At 44.6% G+C, this 25,081-nt stretch overlaps 1 protein-coding gene across 2 annotated transcripts in view; it reads left to right on the top strand.

Annotated features, from left to right (window-relative positions):
• The window catches only part of NRG2 (neuregulin 2), a 286,620-nt gene that overhangs the window by 162,384 nt on the left and 99,155 nt on the right, over positions 1-25,081 (top strand). For both annotated transcript variants that reach the window (XM_054036434.1, XM_054036433.1), the window contains exon 3: positions 9,895-10,066. In XM_054036434.1, the coding sequence (XP_053892409.1) occupies positions 9,895-10,066 (172 nt within the window). The remainder of the gene's footprint in view (positions 1-9,894; positions 10,067-25,081) is intronic.

Raw genomic sequence — 25,081 nt, 5'->3', positions numbered from 1 at the left:
CCTGGCAGGCAGCATACCTCTCGAGATGAAATGTCAGGGCGACAGATGAGCACCTCCGTCCCCCTCAGCAGAGAGTCTCCGACCACCACTACCCTACGTTTCCTATTTGCAGTGGTGGCAGCAGACCTCCCAGCCTTAGGGGTACAAGGCTTCTCCTCCTTTACTGTAGGGGGTGATGCTTTCTTTCCTGTATCAAGAAGAGCATAACGGTTACCTATTACCACGGCGGGAGGGTTCGGAGCAGGGGTGGAGCACTGCCTGCTGCCAGAAGTAACCAGCTGCCAGTGTCCACCCTGAGCCATCTCCTCCTCCACCAGTGGTGTATCAGCAGTCCTGTGTACTGGGACAGCTACCTCAGCTGTCTCCACATGGACACTGTCCAGGAATTGCTCGTCGATTCGGATGCTCCTCAACCTAGCCACCTCCTTCTGTAGCTCTCCCATCTGCTGCCTGAGAGATTCCACCAGCAGGCACCTTTCACATTGGATGGTCCCCCCAGCCTGGATATCAGTAAGTGGAAATTGCAAGTTACAGTCTCTGCAAAACCACACCAGGATCTGGGTAGAAGCATCCATGCTCTGGCGCTATGTCTGGCTACAGGCGCAGGTAGAGGAGACAGAAGCAGTGCTGGCACAGGTGTTGCGGGTCTTCCTAACCATCGTAAGCCTCCCTCTGTCAAACTGTCTGTCTGCAGCCCCCTGCCCGCTGAAAGGGTTGTTTAAGCAAGAAGTTTTAGGTTTTAAGGGGAATAAAGGGAAAACAGAGAGAACCGGCAAGGGACCCTCGCCCCTTCCCACTCCCCTTCCAAACTCCCTTGCAAAACTCCCTGTTAGCAGCCCCTGTTCATAAAAGCTCCCTGGTCGCTTGTGCGCTGCTTTATAAAGCCCTGGCCTGTATGAATGCCCCGCCCACTGATTAAGGCTCAGCCACTTACCAGAGGCTTCTAGCTTTCAAACCTTCCTTTGAAGCTCACAGCTTCCAACTGCCAGCCACAGCACACGGTCCTTCAACCAACCAACCAACCAAACAGACTGACAAACACAAGCTCAGCACACAGCAAGTAACCCCCAAACACAAACAAACACACTCTACAGACAGTCACTTACCCCAAAAGGGTGCTGTATTGCTCCTCCTTCACCTGGAGAACTCCCTTGCGAAACTCCCTGTTAGCAGCGCCTGTTTGCAAAAAATGATGAGAGGAGCTCTCATCAAACTGGTGGGCTACGTGTATTGTCCTAAAAACCAGCGTGTGGCTCTAGAGTCAAAGGTTGAGTGCCGCTGTTATAGGGTCTCCACAGCAAAGGAAGTTTGATTTTTTTCCCCTTTTAAAATGGTGGCTATGGAGTATATTATGAACTATTTCTTAATTTATAGAGGACCTTTCCTGGGATCCCTTCCTTCTGCTTTATGCTTGTTGTGGGGTTGTTTATATATTGTACATTGGGGTGGGGTGTGGTTTCATTTGGGCATGCTGACCATTTATGATTGATTATGTTTTTGGTTAAGGTACCTAGATGCTTTTGGGCATCCTGTAGGTGCCTGAAATATATGATGTGTTATTATCAAGGCACTGTAGTGCAACCCCAAATATAAACAACAATAAATTAAACATGTCTGGATCAGACCTTATAAGGCAGATCTTAAAGAGATCCGGGTGTGACGTTATTGATATAATCTGGGACCATATAGATCATTGTTGCAACCAAGGTCCTGTAGTGGCACGCAAATCTTGTATAAAGGGGGTCAAATGGGGAGTCTAAGACAAGGTTATGGTTTACTGGTTATGATTATGCTGTCTATATGTGTGTATCAATTTTGTAGTTGAAGTTATGAATATTGGCTCTATACTGTCTGTATTTCAAACTTATGCTATGCTGCTGGGTGACATCCCGGACAAACTGGTGTTAGCTCTGCCTAGCCTGCTTGATGGCCCATTAAGGACCATCAGCTATACAATGGACCCACTGAGAGAAGGCAAATATGCCTTGAGACTCAGCAAAGTATGCAGGAACTTGCCCATGTGACTCCAGACTCCATTTTGCTGTAATTTTCCACAGTAAGAACAAAGAGATGTTCTTACACCTGGAAAAGACTATATAAGGCTGATGCCTCATCTCCATCTTGTCTTCAATCCTGCTTCATACCTCTGGAGGAACTTTGCTACAAGCTGAAGCTTTGAACAAAGGACTGAGGACCCATCCCAGCGGGGGATGTATTCCAGAGACTTGATTTGAACCTGCAGTTTATTCTATCGCTGCTGCAAACCTGAACCAAGAACTTTGCCATTACTGTATGTAATTGATTCCATTTAACCAATTCTAACTCTCATCTCTATCTTTTTCCTTTTATGAACAAACCTTTAGATTTTAGATTCTAGGATTGGCAACAGCGTGATTTGTGGATAAGATCTGATTTGTATATTGACCTGGGTCTGGGGCTTGGTCCTTTGGGATCAGGAGAACCTTTTTCTTTTACTTGGGTATTGGTTTTCATAACCATTTGTCCCCATAATGAGTGGCACTGGTGGTAATACTGGGAAACTGGAGTGTCTAAGGAGATTGCTTGTGAGACTTGCGGTTAGCCAGTGGGGTGAGACCGAAGTCCTCTTAGTCTGGCTGGTTTGGTTTGCCTTAGAGGTGGAAAAAACCCCAGCATTGAGCTGTAACTGCCCTGTTTGAGCAATTTGTCTTGAGTTGGCACTCTCAGTTGGGTTCCGCCAGAACCGCATTGTCACACCGGGCAACTTAGTTAGGGCTAATATTTTGGTTTTGCAACTGATGTTGTTTGCCATTGAGTAGGCGACGGGTATGCAAATCCTGGTGTCTTGCTGCTGTTCAGGTTACAGGTGTTAACAGTAACAGTAAATCTGGTTTAGAATGCAGAGAATGACAGCTGGAGCATGACCACACATTCAGATGGGTTACAGAACTGGATGTGTGTGTTTTTCATATCTTGGTTGGTTTTGGTGTTAGCTTAGTTCTCTAGGCCTATGTTGGTGGTTGTCAGGGCCGGCTCTGGCTTTTTTGCCGCCCCAGGCAAAAAAGGCTCCCGCTGCCCCCCCCGACCCCCGCACGGCAGGGGAGGGCGCCGAGCCCACCGCGCTCCACTGGCGGCCGGAGCCCCGGGAGGAGGGCGGAGAGCCCGGCCAGGGCTCCGCTCTCCCCGGCGGCGAGCCAACCGGGGCTCCACTCTCCCCAGCGGCCAGAGTGCCGGGGGGAGGGCGGCGAGCCCGCCGTGGCTCCGCTCTCCCCGGCAGCCGCAGCGCTGCGGGGAGGGCGGCGAGCCCGCTGTGGCTCCGCTCTCCCTGGCGGCCAGAGCCGGAGCACCGCGCCGCCCCCCCCAGGTGCCGCCCCAAGCACAAGCTTGGTGGGCTGGTGCCTGGAGCCGGCCCTGGTGGTTGTTTGAGTATTTAATTTCAGTGACTACAGAATGAACCTTCCTTCCATGCAGCTTTTGTGGTTCTTCACAGCCTCTTCTCCACCAGGTTTAAAGTATGATTTTTAGGATGTTTTATGGGGAACTTTTCACCTTACTCATACCTCAAGTAGATCTTGTTGAATTTCTGTGCAAAAAGCCCCACAGGACTAGTCTTAGTGCAGCTAAGCCTATTTAGTCCCAAATCCTGGGCCTTTTGAAACTTAACAGCCAAGCTCCCATTCATTAACATACCCATAGCTACTTATACTTACCCACTAGAGCGGGACAAAAAATGTCAAGAAGGATTTGTGAAATTCATGCAACTAAGTGCCATTAATTTTTTTCACCAATATTTGCAAGCATTGTATTGTCAACCTCAAGTATCCAAAAATCATGAGATTTCAAAAATAATAAATGTGGGGCTTTTTTATTTGTTTCCTGGATTTTGAAACTTTCACATCATATTTTCCAGCTTTTCTCTGCAACCACAGGGGCTAGAAACTTACTTATTTCTTTTAAGTGAAAGCAGAGAGTCTCACATAATCACAAAAAGAAGAACAGGAGTACTTGTGGCACCTTAGAGACTAACAAATTTATTAGAGCATAAGCTTTCGTGGACTACAGCCCATAAATTTGTTAGTCTCTAAGGTGCCACAAGTACTCCTGTTCTTCTTTTTGCGGATACAGACTAACACGGCTGTTACTCTGAAACTTGTCACATAATCACTTGATTCCGGGAGCTGGATGTCACAGGCTTGTCTGAGCCAATGAAGCATCTAGTGAAACGAGCTCACCTAGTCTTACAGAAGTCAAATTAATAGTCAACTCAGATAGTCCACCTGGGCCTTACATTCCTCAAAGTAAACAAAACTCATTCACCGACTCAAACAGAAAAGTGCAGAATTATCCCAAGAGGCCTGGTCAGGGGCTAAGTTAAGAAGAGATCCTTTCTCCTTTATCCCTACTTCACCCATAACTGGCCCCTGGAAGAACTAGCCAGACCTTTATATACCGCCGGCTGGGCCTTGATTGGTTTCTGACTGTTTCCAGCCTTTCTAACCAGTGGAGGACTGATACTTGTTGGTTCCACCTACAGCTGATTCTTATTTATTCTCCATGAATCTCTGTATTGGCCACAAGAATGATTGCAGAAAGCTAAAATCTTGCAAATGTGTGTCCAGACACCCATCACAAAATGGCTTTGATTTCCCTCCCCCGTTAATAAAACTTTCAAGTGTTGAATCAGGGAGCAGAAACAGTAGCATACAAGTTAGGTGAATGGTCACATACCATGAATTTGGAATACTCAAAGATTTGTTGAAAGAAATTGTTTGTGACCAATCCACATCTGAAATACGCTTTTGCAGGGAGTGTCCATCAAATAACTTTGAATACAAATTAATGTGTAGAATTTAAGTATGTGCATGAATAATTATCCAAGCTTTACTTGCAAGCAGTGTCATTCTGCTCTTCCATTTGTACTTAATATTGTCACCTAGTGACTGAGGAACACAGATTTGTTTATTTTTCCTTGGGACTTGGGGACATTTAACTTGCCTCCATCGTCTCCTTAAATGTTTGTCACTGCTCATTTTCATATGGCATGAAGTTAATGGGTTTGACCATCCCAATCTGTGCAGGGGAAAAAAACCCGTTCAAAGCATTAAAGAAGGGGAGCACAACTTAAATACGAATATACTTCATACTGTTCCCAATAACTTCTTCAGCTGTAAGTGGAATTTCATAAAGTACATTGGTTCAAAAAATGGGAACGGGACTGACGTCAAAGCTATAAATTACTGTAATTAAAAGTTAATGGAGGCAGTTATGATGTAAACTAATAATCCTGCTAAGTGAGAGACCAAAGAATCTCAATCTATTTATTTTATCCAAGAGAAAACTAAGAAGTGAATTGATCATGGTCTAAAAGTAACTACATGGGGAAGAGATTTCTGATGGTAGATAGCTCTTTAATCTGGTAGAGAAAGATTTAACGAAAACCAATGGTTGGAAGCTGAATCTAGACAAATTCAGACTAGAAATAAGGGTCACACTTTTAATAATGAGGTTAATTAATCAGTGGAACACCTTCCTGAGAGATGTTGGATTCCCTATCATTTGCATTCTTTAAATCAAGACTGGATAGCTTTCTAAAAGACACTACATCTCTAAGAGATGTTATCGGCTTGATGCAGAAATGATTGTTTGAGATTTTTTGGCCTATGTGATTCAGGGCATCAGATTGGATGATGATAATGATCCCTTCTGGCCTTAATCTCTATGAATCTGTACACACACAGACACAAACACATTTGATAAGCCTATTTTTCACAATAACCTTTCACAGTGCAAGTTCTCTATGTACCTGAGTTCTGGGGAGAGAACAGAGCTATTTCCCTTTAACATGCATGCATGCTTTTTGGTGTAGGATTCACTTCAAAGCAAAGATCAGTAAAACAGAATGTTTTTTGACTTTGCAAAACTAGAGGTGCCCAGGATCCAAGTTCCAGTTTACTGGAACCCCTACGTTTGAGAAACATGAGGGGACATTTGCCCCATTTCTAGTTGTCCTGCATCTCCATAGCCCCATCACACTCCTCTATCATCCATGCTCTTTGGGCTTTTCCCAGGCTTGAGATGAATGTAGCCAGAGTCACAGTGCCTGCCACACTTGAGGAGAGGCCATTCCTGGAGCCTTTCCTCTGAGCAGCTCAGGTGCACCCCATCTCCTCTGGCGCAGTCCCTCTTCTCAAAAGGATCCTTTATTTCTCCGAATGGAAGGCAGTGAATTGTAAGACAGGTGTCTAAAACCTTTTCATTCTGTAAACCACCTCTTAACTGAGTGTTAGACCTCCACTGCCATTCATATGATTTTGCATAACTTCCCAATGACCACTACCACGATTGCTGACATGCAGAAATAATGCTAGGGAAGTATTTCTTGCATTTTGTTCTCTTTCTTCAAAAAGCACAGAACACTTATTGCACTAAATGCACTGCCCGCTCCACAGCTCTCTGTGTATCCCTCCTCCCAGCTGCACTGGTCCTCTCTCTCTCTCTCTCTCTCTCTCTCTTCCACTGCACACGTTTCTTTGTCTACGGCTACACTGCGCAGCTCCTGTGGCAGCGTATGGGGTATATGTAGCTGCGTGCTGCAGTGAAAAGCAGGCTGCACCCCTACTGCAGCATGTAGCTACTTGTGTCGGAGAAAGGCCTCAGCAGCAGGGAGCTCTCAGAGCCTTTCCCTGCTGCCTCCCCACTGCCAGAGACTTTCCTCACCACTGGAGCTGGATGCTGCATTGCTAAAAATAGCAGGGTAGACATGGGAGGTGCTGCTTGGGCATGTACAGAGCTGCGTAGGGTCCATACCCAGGTCCTTACCCAGAGGGTTCTGGCATGTCTCTACTTGCCTAGAGTAGTGCCTCACCATCTACACTGCTATTTACACCCATGCTAGGGGGCATGTCATATATGTACTCTACGTGCCACCGAAAGGAGTGTGCAGTGTATATAGACCTTTTGCCACCTGCTCCGTTTCCCTTCCTTTCCTCCTGCACATGTTTTCTTGCTCCCCTTGATATACTGGACCAACTCTTCAAACTGATTTACACCAGCTATCTGCATTGACTACAGTGGAGCTATGCAGATTTACACCAGCTGATTTGGTCCACTACCTGCCTTGCTGTCTTTTTTTCCTTGCTCCAACTCCACTGATAGCTGGCAGCTCTGTTGTTGCCTCCAATCTCCAGAGACAGAGTCTGTTTCACGTTTTCAGCTGCTTTGTCCAACTAATTCACTTTAGGCTGATGTGTTCCAGCTCCACCATAGTTGAAGGTTTTTTGAGGTTTGACCAAGATTGATTCAGCTGTTTGATGCATGCACGCATAAAACAAACACAAAACATCCTTCCCCATGCATTCAGGTGAGATTTTAAACTGTGAATTCCAAGAGAATCTTTAGACTTTTCTGTACATTCAGCATATGTCTTGGTTAGTGGTGGTGTTACTCTGCCTGTTTTCATTTGTATATAATAACCTTCAATAAAGAAAGTATTTAAAAAACCCAACAGTCTAGGATTATTTAGCTTGTCAAGATAAAAGAGGGGAAATATAACAGAGGTCTGTAAAATGATGACTGGCTACTCCTGGGGGAATTCTGTGCCAAAAAATAAAAAATTCTGCACACATTTTAAAATTTTGCAAAATTTTGCTTATTTGTCAAAACAACACAATATAATCATGCTGGTTTCAATTATTTTGTTAATTTATTTAAACTACAATACAATGGATGGAGAGTGGGAGTGGGGAGCATTGGAGGAAATCCCCCAATCCCCTCTGTCTAATAGTAATGTGGCTAGAATTGACCCTTTACTTCTAGTTATTACTCAACAAATATATGCAGCCATATGCTCAGTATCACATCATAGGCAACTGAAGAGCAAGTGAGGGCTGGGGACTCAAACTCACAATTTATATTGGCTACTGACCATCTCCAGAAAGGTCAGTACCAAACAGTTCATGGAGCACATTTTGATAGGAAATTTTTTCAGTCCAAAAATTTAGACCAGTTCTAATCCCTAAAGCAACATAAACATGTGTAAGGCCATACTGTCCTTTACAATAAGGCTCCTTCACACCACTCTGGCAATGTAAAGGAGCCTTAACATTTTTACACCTGTTTTATACTGCTGGGGGAATTCACTAAGAACAATGGGAACAATTCACTAAGCAGGCAGGCTGCTACATTCTCCTCTGCCTGCCGGGACAGAACCTGCCCCAATCCTATCTCCTCAGAAACACCCCAAAGCCCTGCCCCTCCACACCAAGCGTGCTGCAATAGTGAGCAAGAGGGACAGAGTGTCTCTCACTCACACAACTGCCAAGCCCCACCCCCTGATAGTGATTTACCTCTCTACCAGCTGCTCTGGGCGCCCAAATCAACCTGCCTGCACTGCTGGGGAGGGGCGCATGACCGCTCTTGCAGCTTCCCTTTGCTTCTCCAGCAAAAGTCATTTTTCTGTGGGGAAACAAACAAATCTGTGGGGGCCATGAATTCTGCACACATGCAGTGATGTAAAATTCACCCAGGAGTAACTGGTATAATGAAGCCCATCTGATTTTCTATCTCTTATTGCTGTCCCATAGCACAAGGATAGACCACTCAGTGAAATTAAAAGGCAACCAATGTATATTGCATAGTGAAAATACTTTATCTGCAACATATAATTAACAAGTGGAACTCACTGCTGCAGGATGTTGACAAATATAACTTATTAAGACTTTCTTTTAAAAGGTAAGATTTAAAATAATACATGTTCAAAGAGAATAGACTGCAGTTACAACTGTTAAGACAAAAATTGCAAAGGTTGCTGATCCTCATGCTTAGGGCATAATATAATCCCTGGCTGTGGCTTGTTAAGGGTGAATGGTACAACCTTATCCAATTTTCCAGATGCATAGTTAGTTTATTTCCCTTTTCTGAAGCATCCAGTAAAGGTCACACTCAGAGGCAGGTCTCATACTAGAAGTCGACCTGTCAGGTGTTCCACTTCTTGGGATTTGTAAAGCTCTTTCCCAGTCGTCTCTATTCTGTTATGCCTCCACCTGTGGCCCCAGGAACTGATGCCTCTCACTCTTTAGCCGTCTGCACAGGTAGAGTTTTCAGTGTAGGAGTCCTGTTTGGCTGTAATGTCGAATAGCAGAGTGACCACTTGTACCAGCATTTGTTTTCCCCGGTAGGACATGTTTCAGCCTTCCGCTCTTAGCAGCAGAAGAGCTAATGCACAGTACACCCCCAGATTGTACAGGCAGGCACATGAGCACCAGGAAATCTTCAGTGCATGCAGCTAGAGGGGAAGAGAATGACCTCCTACCCCCATTCCCTTCTTCAGTAGTCAAATAGTACAACTCTGAGCAGTAGAGGTTGTGAGATCAACAGTGTGTCTGTCAGCAGCAGCAAAGGTAAAAGAAGATGTCATAGCAAAAAGGTTAGCAGCAGCAGCAGCAGCAATGGCAGAATAAGAAAAATCCACTGTGAGCTCCCGCTGCGCTGTGTTCAGCCTGGCTTGCCAGTCTGAGAAGCAGAATAAAACCTCATCTCTTTTTTTGCACCTGGAGATGCACAGAGCCTGCCTTCGTGCATGAGACAAACGGGAGCTATTGGTCTGGAAATCTGCAGCAGATGTGGGGCAAAGATGGAAACTGGTGAGCCCGCCCTTCATCTGAAGTCAGGGGCCTGCTTCCTTCCCAGCATATTCAGCTGTGACAATCCACCTATTTGCTTTTTTTAAGACATAATGATGCTAACAATAAGTATTTAGACAAGGATCCAACCTCTGAGTCACTATAAAGTAAATGCAGCTGGAGATCAGATGCTTCTCTTAGAGCCCCAGCAGAGGGAAACATGACTGTATAACTTCCCTCGCCCTGTGCCCCTTAGAGGCAGGTTTTCACACTGGTCTGATTTCTCTTTTCACAGCTGTTCCTCCAAAACTGAAGAAACTGAAGAGCCCAAATGTTCACGTAGGGGAAAAAATTTCACTGAAATGTGAGGCTACTGCAGGGAATCCCCAGCCCTCCTACAAGTGGTATAAAGATGGCAAAGAACTGAAGAAGAGCAAGGACATCCGAATAAAATACGGGAATGGCAAGTAAGTATGAAACTTGATTGCTTTGCACGATAATAATTAACAAATATCTGGTATAAATGTCATACGTCAGACTGCCTCTTGTCAGTGTTCAAGTAGCTGTATCTATTTTTCCTGCACCCATACCACCTTCTGCAGGGATGCTGTCAGATTTCACAAGCTAAGCACGTTGGTCTGGATTGGTACTTGGATGGGAGACCACCAAAAAATTTCTACAGTGTTGTAGGTGGCATCCTGTTTTTGGAGTTAGTATTAACTGAGGTCCCAAGATGGTGTTTGAGGGCACTGTGCTGCTGGAAGAATAAAACTGACCACTTGCAATAATTTTTACAAGAGTAGCATTATGAACCGCAGAGTCCTGGGCAAATTCCATTTCTGATTTCCTAAATTTGACTTACAGTTTCAATTGGATGTACTATTCCTCTTTACTTCCTGTCCTACACTGTTGTGTACTATTGCAACTTTCCTAAGTAGGAGAAGGGCGCCAGGGGTTCCACCAGTACAGCTTCTTTCCTGGGGAGAAGGATGGAGGAATTTATGAAGGCTAGTGCTGAGAGCTCTCTTGCTGGGCTAGTTTCGCATTAAGCATCACAGAAGTCTTCTGAGTCCCAGCAGTGGAGATTAGTAGGCGCATTGTGAGCAGATTGAGGGAAGTGATTATTCCCCTCCATTCGGCACTGGTGAGGCCACATCTCGAGTATTGCGTCCAGTTTTGGGTCCCCCACTAGAGAAAGGACGTGGACAAATTGGAGACAGTCCAGCAGAGGGCAAAAAGAAAATGATTAGAGGGCTGGGACACATGACTTATGAGGAGAGGCTGAGGGAACTGGGCTTATTTAGTCTGCAGAAGAGAAGAGTGAGGGGGGATTTGATAGCAGCCTTCAACTACCTGAAGGGGGGGTTCCAAAGAGGATGGAGCTTGGCTGTTCTCAGTGGTGGCAGATGACAGAACAAGGAGAAATGGTCTCAAGTTGCAGTGAGGGAGTTCTAGGTTGGACATTAGGAAAACCTATTTCACTAGCAGGGTGGTGAAGCACTGGAATGGGTTACCTAGGGAGGTGGGGGTTTTTAATGCCTGGCTTGACAAAGCCTTGACTGGGACGATTTAGTTGGGGTTGTTCCTGCTTTGAGCAGGGGGTTGGACAAGATGACCTCCTGAGGTTTCTTCCAACCCTAATCTCCTATGATTTGTTTTTGGCCATCCTTTAGTCAGCTTTTGTTGATGGAGACCCTAAAGGAGGAGGACAGGAGCTCCATATCTTCCTCAGAAGAACTCAGGGTATTTCCCTCTCTTGCTCTGGGAATGCATTGAGCTGCAGCTGTCTGAATGTGTGGGACATTTGGAAGGTATGGGAATTAAATCTTTCCTGCTTTGCCTTTAAATTGCTGCTTCCTTCTCAATGCAAAGAAGAAACTGGCCTCTTGTTCTACCTCTTTTGTCCCCTACACATACAGTAGCTAATTCAGAGACTTCACAGAAGATCCAGCAGCTGTTTTCTCCTAATGTGGCTAAAGGTGATGATGAGGAAACTATCTTCCTAGTTCTGTAGCAGGGGAAGGGATGGGTTTCCACAGGGGTCCCTTTGGACAACACTTGGTACATGTGGGACAAAGCTCGTTTAAAGTGGAGTCAGTGTTGAGCCAGCCAGGAGCAGGTGGAATTGGGTAGCCAGTGCAAGGATGTGTGTGTTGCAGTTGGTGATGCTTGGCATCACCGATCAGCTCCAGGGGCCAGAAGCCTGAACTGATCTAAGGCCAGCAGTGTCTATTGCATAGCACCAAGGCAGGTGAGAAGATGAACATTTGGATCCTTCTCCAATGAAGTGGCCACAGTGACATCCCCCTCTCCGCCCAATAAGGGTTTAATGCTGCAGAGGGAAGGGTCATAGTTTCCTGCCCTATATAGATGGAGGCATATCTATGTCAGGAGATACATCAGCTGTCACCAAGGGTGATGAGCCTGGAGATAGTGCCCCCCATTTTGTGCAGGAAAGAATTCTCCTGCCAGGCCACAGTTCTGTCATGTTAGCCTCTATCCCAGTGTCCTGGAGATTAGAGTCTTTCTATGGATGCAAGCCCTGCCCCTCAGCTGCAGTGTGTGTACGTGATGCAGCCTGAGTGCTGTGAATCAGGTGCAAGGCACAGTGTGGACCCAGCCCTTTAAGAAGGAACTGCTCCAGCCCATCTGTGCCCATTAACAGCCTTGATGGGCTCTGCTGGAGGACAAGTGTCCCCTATAAAGGGCAGCAGGAAGCTGCAAGCTCAGAAGCTGTGATAGGTAGTGAGGAAAAGTTCTTGCAAGGCAGGCCCTGAGCTTGGAGGAGCTGCCCCAGCTAGGAGGGCTGGAAGTAGCTTGTTGAGGTAGGAAGAAGACCCTGATGCTAGGGGAATTTGGAAGTCAGAGCCTGAAGACTGAGCTCCAGGCAGGTAAAGCTGGCAGTGGTGATCCAATTCTGGGAATGAGGGCTGGGGACTCCCTACCTAAGGGGAGAGAGACACTGAACTGGGGCTGGGGCCTCGAGGGCCAGATTGTGTAGGGACTAAATAAACTGGGACCTCCAGGAGGGGAATGTTTTCAAGGACCTTTGGACTGCAGGTGCAGACTTTAAGAAGCCCCTGCAGCAGGGGAGACTGGTAGGGTGCTGCAGACTGTGTTTAGGAGGCAGCTGCCCTATAATCAGGAAGGGGCTTCTCTGACCATAGCCACACCCCTGCCTAGCTTTCTGGATAAATACCCACCTGCTTATGCAGGCCAAGGGCAAACTCTCCGAGACAGTAAACTGCCACTTTTTTTGTATTTCTCTGTGCAGATGCTATAGGTGAAAGGGATACACTATGACATGAGCCAGTGAGTTTCTGGTAGCATCTCAGTGTGAGAGGTCTGGAGGTAGTGGGAGCTCTGTGATGAAGAGGGGAGATGACAGTGCCTTCCTACCCAAACACTGTGTTTGAACATAACACCCACAAGGCCTGTCTAGTAATTGGATCATCTCACTCCCAGCCCTACCTTCCACCTAGAATCCCTCACAGGTTTACTCTGACATTGCTTTCCAAAACATTCATCATACTGTGGAGAATACTGCTCTCCTGGGGGGAAGAGGTCCTTTAATCCAACGGTTAAATTACCTACATCAGTGGCAGTATTTCACAATTCAGAAAAAAGTTCTGTTGATTCTTGCTGGGTCTCTTTCCCATCGGTGAAACATGGGGAAGTATTAGACACATTTATTCTATAAGATAACATAAATATCTGTGAAGCACCCAGATCATATGGCAATGGGGTACCCAGAAGGGAAGAAGCCCCCATGGTGAATCTGAGGTGGAGGTTTCCTCTCTCACGGCAGAAGTACTAGACGGTAATTAATAGTGCAGAGGCTTTTGCTGAGATTGTTCTGGCCATCTTCTCTAACTAGAACCACAGGACCATGAACAAGGCTCAAAAAGAGAAGAAATCCCAAACTTTGAAGTAGAAGGGCTCTCCAACCACCGGGTTATAGCCCAGGTTAGCTGCCCCCAAGCTGACAAAAAAATTAGCTTTACTTCAAGACATTGTCTCCTGAGCAGTAAACGAAGTGTGTTCAACAGCACACTGCCACAGTAGAAACGGAAATACTGGGGGATCCCTGACTCAGCCCAGTAACATCAGAACTAGAGCAAAAATGAGAGACCAGCGATATGATGAGAGATACAGCAGGACAAAGCAAATGTCTGCTACAATCTCTATGCTGTTGACCCCTTTGCTGTTAATTCCCTGGCCCTAGCTGAATCAGGGTTGACATGGTGTGGAAGCCACAGCAGGGGCGTAGGTGAGGGCATAACTCATACAGTCTGCATGTGCCCTTGTGCTGGAGAACGGGAAAGGGCAGAGATGTCTGTCTGCTAACTGCTTGTTCACAGGAGCCATGGTCCATGCAATTGCTGCAGCCAGGTTGTCCTACTCTCTAGCTTGAGAAAACACAATGCTGTTTTCCCTCGCTGGTTCCTTCACACCAAGACAAAACTCTGAACGTGAGTTGCTCTGCCTGCCCCACTGGTGTGCTGTTAATGCTGAGCTAGGCTCTAGCCTGGCTGTATTTCAAGCTACTGAGACCGGAGTAAAGAGACGGGTGAAATGACATAGGAATTGTCCATGGGCAGCCCCATATTTTGAGCCATAGCCTAGATGCCGATGGCTAGGTGTCAGCTCTCTTTCTTCTACTAGGTCTCTTCTGTGGGCTCAGTATGGTCAGAGCATTGAAAGTCCTCCTTCACCATGAGAGTCCAAAGAGCAGTCCCCAGTGTGTACTGTCCCCCAAAGCAACCACTGTCTTGGCAAAATGTCCAGGTGCATCCACTTAAGGAATAGACTGCTCTCTGCCTACAAACTAAATCCCTCTTCTACCCTCCTCTTCAACAGGTCAGCTATCATTTTCACTGCAATCAGGCATTCCACTGGCTGGTAAGGACAGGGGATTTCAGTCTCCTTTGGGGGTAGATTAGTTTCTAACCCTGTCCTTTGCCCTTCCACACCACACAACACCCATGTAAGCCCCCATTTAGACCCCATTCAGTCTTCGTATGCTCTTCTAATCCAAGAGTCTCCAGCAAGCCATGCAAACACACACACTGCTCTGCATGTCCTGTGTAGGAGAGGAACCCTCCCCCAGCAATTCTATGGTCTGTGCAATAAGCTACCAAACTAGGCAAACTGGTTGTATTATAACCATTCTGTATTCGGTGAGAACTTCAAGTAAAGATCTTTATCAGCCACCCCTATTGCTTCTGCCATGAGACAGACTACTCCTTGGGCAAATCTTCACTTTTCTGTGCCTCCGTTTCCTCATGTGTAAAATGGGGATAATTATACTGACCTTTGTAAAGCACTTTGAGGTCTACTGCTTCAAAGCTCTTCAGAAGCTAGTTGTGGTTTATACATGCATGGTAACATTTAGGGAGTCCCATGACACTGGACAACATATCCACCTACATAATTTATTGGAATGAATAGAATGGGGACATTGATTTGTTTATGCAACATCATGGAAGTATTGGATGTAAAATATTTTCCATGACATTTTCTCCATGTATAATCCTTTACATGACAGAATAATCGACCACTAACCAGGAAGTAACTGTAAAGAGCTGGCAAGAGAGCAGCTATTGAGAAGTTTTCTCTTCTAGGAAAGCTTGGGAATGTGGCAGCAGAACAACACACCCTGCAGGCGCTGAGTCATAATAATTTGACAATTAGTCATTTTTCAGAGCAGTGTTGACATTTTATGTATCATGTAACTTCCCAATCCATCCATTTCTGACTTTGTATGTCCTGACACAACAAAGAAACAGTCTATAAATCTAGGACTGTTTGTTCACTTGGAAGTCTGAAAGTTAATTTTCTGCTGCTGTATCCAGTGCATAAGAGTGTGAAAAATACTACATCTATCCTTATTATGGCATGTATAGAGTATTCGTTTTTAAAATTAGAAGTGACTAAAATAAATCAATTACAACACATTGAGCCATTTTACCACCTTACAACGTTGATTACTTGCCATTAGAACAATTTTAATCCTATAAATTTCAAAATCACCCCAAAAATTATTGGCCTCACTCATCACTAATCTTTCTGTGATTAATGTAACACCTCCTTCCTATGGAAAGTTAGAGAGTCAGTCAAGAGAGGGCTTTGAATGGACGTATTAACACAATCTAACCATGGCACTGTAACAGCCCCTCTGTAATTGCATATGCACACAGTCTGAGGGCAGATGGTGTTGGCTGTGAATGGACTTGTGTTAAGGGGGGTCAAGGATGTTATGTAGAAATTACCCATGACGTCCTAGGTAGACACAAAGTACTTATATGGCCTTGTTACTGTAATGTCTGAGCACCTCACAGTCTTTAATTCATTTATCCTCACAACAGGCCTGTGAGGTAGGGTAGTGCTGTTATCCCTATTGCACAGATGGGAGAACTGGGGCCCAGAAGGTTTATATGATTTCTCCATGCTCCCCCCAGGAGATCTGTTTTGGAGCTGGGACTCCTATGTATCAGGCTAGCACCCTAACCCTTCTCTCAACCAGAGATCTCTTCCTCTGACCGGCTGTAACATCTTCCTGCCTCTGTCCCTGACCTTAGAGCCCTCTGTCTCCTGCCTGGCACCCTCTGACAGATAGCAAAGCTGGCTTGCTGGAAGAAGGTGGTTCCCACCTGCCCAAAGAGTGCATGGGTAGCATGGTGATGGGTGCCCGATAATTCCCATAACAGAAGTAAAAGTGTGAGGAAGAACCAATCCTCTTCCCTCAAGACACTCCTGTCAAGTAACAATGCTGCATTTACTAGTTTCCATGGCACCAAGTTGGCCTGCGGCCAGTGACAGGCCAGAAACATGTTGGGTGATAAAAGCTCTTCCTTCTGGCAGAAAAAAGTCCCAAATCTTAACACACCCCAAAACAGGAGTCCTGCTATGTCACCAATGAAGAGTGCGCCTGACCTGAAAAGAAACCTCAGTCCCAAGGTGCACCCCAATTCCTCTTCTGACAGACGTCCATCCCAGCACTCTGCTCCTATCCCTGCTTTCCGGTGAGAGAGCCTTGAAAGCACCCTGGCATTTCTGACTCTCCCTGCATGGGGCTGGTTACCTATGCAGAGCCAGGGACTTGTCTACCAAAGTGGTAATCAGGCAAACCTTAGGGCTGCTCTAAACATGCCTGCCCCTTGCTCTAACAAGGAAGATCTCCCCTTTCCCTCATTTGTCACACAGAGGGTGGGACAAAGCTGTTGGCTCCGTTAAATTGCTGATGGCAGGCAGTCAGGATTTTGGCAGTGATTTGGTACTTTCCCTTCTGGCCTTGGCTGAAAGCATGAAACACTTTAGAAACAGCCCTTTTCAAATCCCAGGTGAAGGATCCGGGAGCTCTGTTTGTGTCTGCAAATATCTTGCCCATCACAGCTACAAATACTCCAAAACAGGCTCTAGTAGAGCGGGAGAGACCCTGAAAGAGAAGACAGGAGAGACTGAAGTCCATCAGTGTTGAAGGGCTCCCAACAAGCAGAGGGGGGTCCCTACTCCGTGCTCCAGGGGAACCCAACCAAGGTGGCCTTGGAAAAATGTCTTTCTGAGCCAAATATGGACATAGAACTGGAAGGGACCTCCTGGGTCTGTGGGCCCAGTTCCTTGCTTTCATAGACAACCCTGTCATATTACACTGTTCATGAATTTATCAAGCTCCATCTTACAGTTAGTTAGGTTCTCTGTCCCCAGTGCGGCTATTGGTGGTAAGCAACCATCAAATGAGGATCTATTCAACTCTGTAGGTGTAGCAAGAACCACCATGGCTAAATAGCTGACCCCACACATACTCTGTGGGAATGTTGGTATCCCAGCGAGGTGGGGACTCCCAGAACCTCCAGGGGCAGAGGATTCAAACTCTATTGCCCTTTGAAGGGTAATGTTGGGGAGGGAAAATCTTGGGCAAGGAGAGCAGGGAAAACCTCTGTTCTTGAAGAAAGCACCAAAGACTAATGCTTCCACAGAGCTGATAGGACCCTCTGTTTCAAGGTCTAATCCAAGAGACCCATTTAGGGTAAGCTACATGATATTCAGGTTATCTAATTGAGTCAGGCTGAGTGGATCCAGGTATTGCACAGAGTTGGGCTTTTTGGTTTCTTAGAAATCCTACATGTGTCTGTGTTACTGTTAGATCATAGATCTAAATCTAATTCTTTGTGATCCTTTTGAAATATCTTATTCTCTATTCAGCGGGGTCTAGTGAATGGAGCACTAGAATGGGAGTCAAGAGACCTGCTCATTGACTTAACCTTCCTGTCCCTCAGTTTCCCCACCTCTAAAATGGGGGCTCACACCCCACTATAAAGCACTTTGAGATCTAGGGACGAAAAGTACCATATAAGAGCTAAGTATTGTTAACTGAATAGAGGTGAGTGCTTTTTAAATGGGAGAGACTCGCTATGAAATAGAGTGTATTGTACCAAGGAGACTAGCAATTACCTGTAACTCAAAAGCTCAGATTTCTCATCAATTATCTATCTGCTTTGTTAACTACAAGCACAACCTTCCAGCGCCACAGGGCAGGGGAGTCGTCCTTCTCAGTGAGTTCACAGGAGGGAGGGGAAAAATCCTGATTCCTTGCTTCTGAACTGCATGTTCCATCGCTAATTAGGAACAGGCTTGGACAGGCCTGCCTTGCACAGAAAGGAAACCTACCTCTTGGGTGGAAGAAAGTATTGGCTGGTGTTTTATTGCCTGCTAAATTTAAATAACATGCCATTGATAGGAATGTCAAGAGATTTTCCAGCAAGAAATGAACACAATAGCAAAACCACAGCAGAGTGAGTTAAGCTGTATTCAGATCACCAGAGCAGACCTTCCACTACCAGTGCTGATCATAGCATGTGAGATTTTTTCCAAAGCACTGGAAAACAAAGTTAAGATTGAGTTACTCTACTCCTGGTGCTTTGCCAAACTGTCAAACCCTGACTATTATGGGAGTTTGGGGAGTTCACATTTGTCTAAGAGCAGAAATTTAGCTTGTATTTCTTCTAACCCTCTGTGGTATTACTCATCACGAGATCAACCCAGAGAGAGATGTGCATATGGATCTTCCATTGAAGTCAGTGGGAGCTGACTGGATCAAACACCTGATGGTCTGCTGGTTCCGGTTGCTTTTGTATCCCATTCCTGATCTGTGCTCTTTTCTCTGACATGAAGAGAGATGACAGACTTTGAGGTTTGCCCGTCACTGTAGTTAAATGTTTTGGATGTTCAGTTTGGATCTGGTTGACCATTTGATGAGCTTGTGGGAGGACCGTCCTACTTGCAGTGTCATCAAGCAACTCTGTTATTACCCTGTGGGGTACCTTCTCCATCCCATTTCTGAACAGTACTCCCAGGAGGCTGAGACACAAAGATTGAATTCATTGCTCGGGTTAGTGGGGGTTACCCCATTGTCTTGAGCAGAACTGCACCTCTTTACATCAGTGGTGAATTTGGCCTGCAGAAAAATGTGCATCTTACTCTGCTAAAAAGAAATTAAAGTTATGGTAAAACAAGATGGACAATTTGTTTGAGGTTGTTGCACAAACTAGAAATTACACAGGCAGGTTTAAGAGAAGAGGGAACACAACTAAAGGAGAATTTAAAGGCAGTCCTACTCTAGAGTAAATTGGCATAAATGCCATTGAAGCAACAATTGGATGACGATGGTTTTAATAGGTTGGTGTTAGGGTCTGAGCTTGCAAAAATTTGAACATCTGGATAAAAGGCACCTACAGGGCTGGTGGGGTGTCAGGACTGAGCAACTTCAGCTGAGCTTGAGGACTAGCCGGCCCAGCCTCCCGGCAGATTAATGAGCTCAGCTGGGTTGTGGTAGAACTGCCTGATTGGCTGAGGGCAGCCAAGAGTTTTGCCTTTAAGCTCAGCAGCAGCAGCTCACTGGCTGCTCAACACTCCGACTACAGCTGTGATTGCTCTTTCTCCTACCTTGCTCCTCTCCTGCTCTGGTCCTGTTCTTGCCTTGCTCCTGATTCCTGGCTTGGGCTCTGGTTTCTGGCCCCCACATTGAACCATGGAGCTGGACTGCTGGTACCTGGGGTTGACAGGGGGAGTTAGAATCCCACTGTGGATCATACTACTGTTCCACATTTAGGAATTGGTCAGGATGTGGGGTTCCCAAGCCGGAGATGTTGTGGGGTTCACTGAAGCTGCATACAGAGCATCCGACATAAGGTGTAGTTCTACTCTCAAATGAGATTGGAAAAATGGCATTATGGGTTTTCAAGCTTACAATCTCTCCTTGGCTGCATGTCAAATGGGCTCAATTTACCAACGGATACTTCCTTCTAGCTGCCAGCCCTGAAAATTCCTCCGAAGAGCTAAGAAATCTAGCTCCCTCCTTTCCACCCTTAATACAGATCCCGGGAGCCCACTGTTTGTCCTTAATCTGTGCCACCCCCAAGGCTCTGCAGCCATGGAGCACGGTGAACAATCTACCCTGGGCCTCAGACCTGTGCTCCAGAATCTACATTTTCTTTCAAAGGAATTGTTGTTCTAGCCCTTCTGCTTGGGAAGAAAACCTCCCAAATGCGTAAAACATCTATGGGGAAAGGTGACACCAAGTCAATTACATATCAGACTAAATCATGCAAGAGAGCCCACCCTGATTGTATTTTCCTGTTAAATACAGTAAAATCAAACTTGATATTTTTTTTTGTTTAAATGTACTTGAAGCTGCCCCAGAATTTCCAGTTTCCTACAGGCATGTTCTGCTGAAACCAGGGACCTTAACCCGGAACTTAGTCCATCTTGGAGAGCACACCGGCCTGTTCAGAAGACTTGCACAGGGGGATAGCATTGGGGGACTGTGGGGTTGCCCAAGTGGCCATGCAGCTAGAACTTATGTATTGGTTGATTATTAACAACTTGGTTAGGATGCATGGCCCAGAAGGGAATCCAGCTCACTCTCCCGGATTCTGCAGGGCAGGGGGAAGTATAATCTTGCTTTGTCCTCCATAACGTCATCCTCTCTAACTATGGATATGTCGAGAGCCCAGAGCTGTGGAGTGAGATGTTGCTATTGTTACACAGCTGCATATCAGGACAGAGCAGCACTTAATCTGAGGAGGTCCTTAAACCTGCTTCCTTGGAAGAGAGTCAGTGCCTGAAGAGTGTAGGAGAGTGGGCTCAGGGGATGTCCGAGTTGCCTCCTGGGGACCCAGAAGGATGTTAGTGGGAGAAGTAGCCTTGGCAGACAGCTGTCACACAGTCAACATGTGGCAAGGGCGGAATGCTGGCCTGGGGGGACAGGAAATAAGAACTCCAACCCACCCTCCCCCGGGAGAGGATGCTGCTTGTCTAACCACTTCCACTACCTCACTTCTCTGTTTTGTTCAGTTTAGGTTATTTTATGTTTCCTGTTTGCTGTCTGTTTTTATCACCTAATCTTGACATAGCTAGATTATACCCTGGAATACATAACTGCGTGCTTGGAGTCATGCATGTTGTTTTCAAACATCCACAGGCGTGTCTGGCTTTCAAAACTGTACTCTATAAAAAGTGAATAAAATGTCAGGTTAAGGAATAGGTTGGTTCAAGTTTGCGTCTGAGGTTGGGAGAAAATTCAAGGTTGTGACTCATTTCTGAACCAGTTCTCCATCCCTAATGCAATCCAGGTGCTTTCCCATGGCCATATCCTCCACACAATCCATTACACTTCCTTTTGATGGCCTCTTCCATTTGATCTCTCTCATCCTGTTGTCTGCTTTGGAAGATGAATTTCCTTAAATTCCTCAAATTAGGGGACTGAGTGCAAATGCAAAATGATACAGCTGCTTCAGATTCTTAGAGTGAGTACTGCACAGGACAATAGTTTTCTGCTTAGAGGACAATTAATGAACTGACCATTCCCAATCTTCAGGCCAGATATTAAACTACTCGGTTTAGGTGAGATACACCCCATGCAGAGGACCAGAACAAGACTATGCACCATTTAGTCCATCCAAATGGGACTTAAGGTGGGCTGCAAGTGGTACATACATATGTCTTTATGCTAGCTCTAAGCACAGAGGTGAATTTCACTTTCTCCCCATTCATAATGTTATCAAAGCAGAGTGGAATTTAGTTAATATTTAACCATATCATCCCATTTAATGTCCTTTGTAAGAGTCACCTTTATGAATTTCCTTTCTAGTATCTCCTGATGGGAGTTTTTATCTAGCATATTTGATATACACAATACTCTCCTAATAGCAAATATAAGGGCCACCTTCAATGTAATCTTCAAATTCACACTATTAGAGGAGAATAAAATTAATTCCTTTATGGCCTCCTCTGTATTCACTCAAAATGCATTATCTCATAGGCAGAATGTCCAAAACTCCATTTTGGTAGTCTAGTTTTAGGAAACTAATAATAATTGTGATATCTTTATAATTTTATCTAATAATTCTCATCTTGAAGGATCCCAAAGCAGTTTACAGCCTATCAGTATATAGAGCTCAGGCACCAATGTAGACAGCTCTGGGGTGCAGTGTGGTAGCTGTTTAACAGCTTATGGCAACACTACATAAGTATTTATTAGGAGATGAATTGGGGCGGGGGGAAGCTGTTTCCAACTGGAAATAAGGAGGGATTGGATTTAGGGAGGAAAAAAATGGAATTTGACCTGGACACTGCTGCTAATATTTCTCAGAATTTTTAATGGCCAAAATTGGTCTGGATCTTTGTTTTATGTCTCATCTAAAAGTCAGGAAAACAAGAGTATGAGTTGAGATCATTGAGTATCCCCAAATATAGTATTCACTATGGCTAAGTAATATACAAAGGCTACAGGAAATAATCAGTGACTAAATGTGACTAAATCATAGGTTCTGAGGGGGAAAAAACAATAGGGTAGAATCTACCCTAGAGTAAGTTTAAAGTCAAAGTAGTTACACCGAGGATGAATTAAGATATAACCCTGGCCCTTTTGCTGAATTAAGCCTATATGGAGCCAGGATAACTGCCTTCCTCAAGAAGAATGCAATGGCCTGCCATGAGGGTAACACTCATGACTAGATCTCTGCGGGAAATGGCTTTCCCGTCCTGCAAAAAATGTCAAAATATTAGAAAAATGTTCCCATCCCATCTCAGGACAAAAGATCAGAATCTTGGAAACTTTGGAACTCCTTATCCTAAATGATCAGTGTCAGCAATAACCTCACTGACTTATCAGTTTGGCCAGATTTTAATCCATTTAATGTGTGCCAGGATAATTTTATAGCTTTCTAGTTTTTAATCAAAATATTGTGTGGTACCAAGTCAAAGTATGTTATGTCAATATTATTTATCAGTCACACTTTGTAATCTCATAAAAAAAATCAAGTTAGTTGGACAGAATCTATTTTCCATAAACCTGTGTTGATTTGCATTAATTACATTACCTTCCTTTAATTACTTATTAATTGAGAGACATATTATCTTGCCCAGGCCTGATGTCAGACTGAGAGGCCTATAATTAGCCACATCATCTCATTTACCCTTTTAAAAATATTGACAGACTAACTTTTTTCCAGACTTCTGGAACATCCCCAATGTTCTAAGTTTTATTGAAAACCAACATTATCAGTCCAGCGAGCTCCTCAGCCAGCTCTTTTAAATCTCTTGGATTCATGTTATCTGGATGTGTGGACTTAAATGTCTAACTTTAGCAGATGCTGTTTAGCATCCTTCTGAGATACTAGTGGAATGGAAAGAGTGTTAGCATATTCTTTGACTACATCATCTGTTCCTTCCCCAATGTAGAACAGAAATATTTATTGAACACATTTACCTTTTCTGCTTTATTATTGATAATTCTACAAATACCATTGATGAGATTCTTTTTGTTCCTAATATACTTACAGAACTCCATTCTATTGTCTTTAACCCTGCTGGCCATAGATTTATCCTTGTGTCCCTTTCAATTTTCTACAATTAAATATAAGGACATAAGAACGGCTCTACTTGGTCAGACCAAAGGTCCATATAGCCCAGTATCCTGTCTTCTGACAGTGGCCAATGCCAGGTGCCCTAGAGGGAATGAAAAGAACAGGTAATCATCAAGTGATCCATACCCTGTTGCCCATTCCCAGCTTCTGGCAAAAAGAGGCTAGGGACACCATCCTTGCCCATCCTGGCTAATAGCCATTGATGGACCTATCCTCCATTAACTTATCTAGTTCTTTTATGAATCCTGTTATAGTCTTGGCCTTCATAACATCCTCTGGCAAAAAGTTCCACAGACTGATTGTGCGTTGTGTGAAAAAATACTACCTTTTCTTTGTTTTAAACCTGCTGCCCATTAATTTAATTTGGTGACCCCTAGTTCTTGTTTTATGAGAAGGACTAATTAGTACTTCCTTTTTTACTTTCTCCACACCAGTCATGATTTTATAAACCTCAATCATATCCTCCCTTAGTCATCTCTTTTACAAGCTGAAAAGTCCCAGGCTTATTAATCTCTCCTCATACGGAAGCCGTTCCATACCCCTAAGCATTTTTGTTGCCCCTTTCTGAACCTTTTCCGATTCCAATATATCTTTTTTGAGATGGAGTGACCACATCTGCACGCAGTATTCAAGATGTGGATGTACCATGGATTTAAATAGAGGCAATATGATATTTTCTGTCTTATTATCTATCCCTTTCTTAATGCTTCCCAACGTTCTATTCACATTTTTGACTGCCATGGCACATTGAGTAGATGTTTTGAGGGAACTATCCACAATGACTCCAAGATCCCTTTCTTGAGTGGTAATAGCTAATTTAGACCCCGTCATTTTATATATATAGTTGGGATTATGTTTTCCAATGTGCGTTACTTTGCATTTATCTTTATCAACACTAAATTTCATTTGCCATTTTGTTGTCCAGTCACCCAGTTTTGTGAGATCCTTTTGTAGCTCTTCACGGTCTGCCTGGGACTTAACTATCTTGAATAGTTTTGTATCATCTGCAAATTTTGCCACCTCACTGTTTACCCCTTTTTCCAGATTATTTATGAATATGTTGACTAGAACTGGCCCCAGTACAGACCCATGTGGGACAACACTACTTAACTCTCTCCATTCTGAAAACTGACCATTTATTCCTACCCTTTGTTTCCTATCTTTTAACCAGTTACCGATCCATGAAAGGACCTTTCCTCTTATCCCATGATAGCTTATTTTGCTTAAGAGCCTTTGGTGAGGGACCTTGTCAAAGGCTTTCTGAAAATCTAAGTACACTATATCCACTGGATCCCTCTTGTCCACATGCTTGCTGACCCTCTCAAAGAATTCTAATAGATCGGTGAGACATGATTTCCCTTTACAAAAAACATTGCTAGTTTCTGATTAATATTCATTGCTACCAATTTTTCTTTTCTTTTTTATTTCTTCATTTAATCATTTATACAGACAGCTGCCTTCACTTCCCTTCTAAACCAGGTTAGCCTTCTTCCTCGATTGTGGCTTTTGGGGCATCTAGCAAAGTGTTCATAACAATTCCTGATTATCATTTCA

Source organism: Malaclemys terrapin, chromosome 8, assembly GCF_027887155.1.
Source record: "Malaclemys terrapin pileata isolate rMalTer1 chromosome 8, rMalTer1.hap1, whole genome shotgun sequence".
Lineage (NCBI taxonomy): Eukaryota > Metazoa > Chordata > Testudines > Emydidae > Malaclemys > Malaclemys terrapin.
The sequence above is the reverse complement of the archived record's forward strand: the minus strand, read 5'-3'. Positions and strand labels throughout refer to the sequence as shown.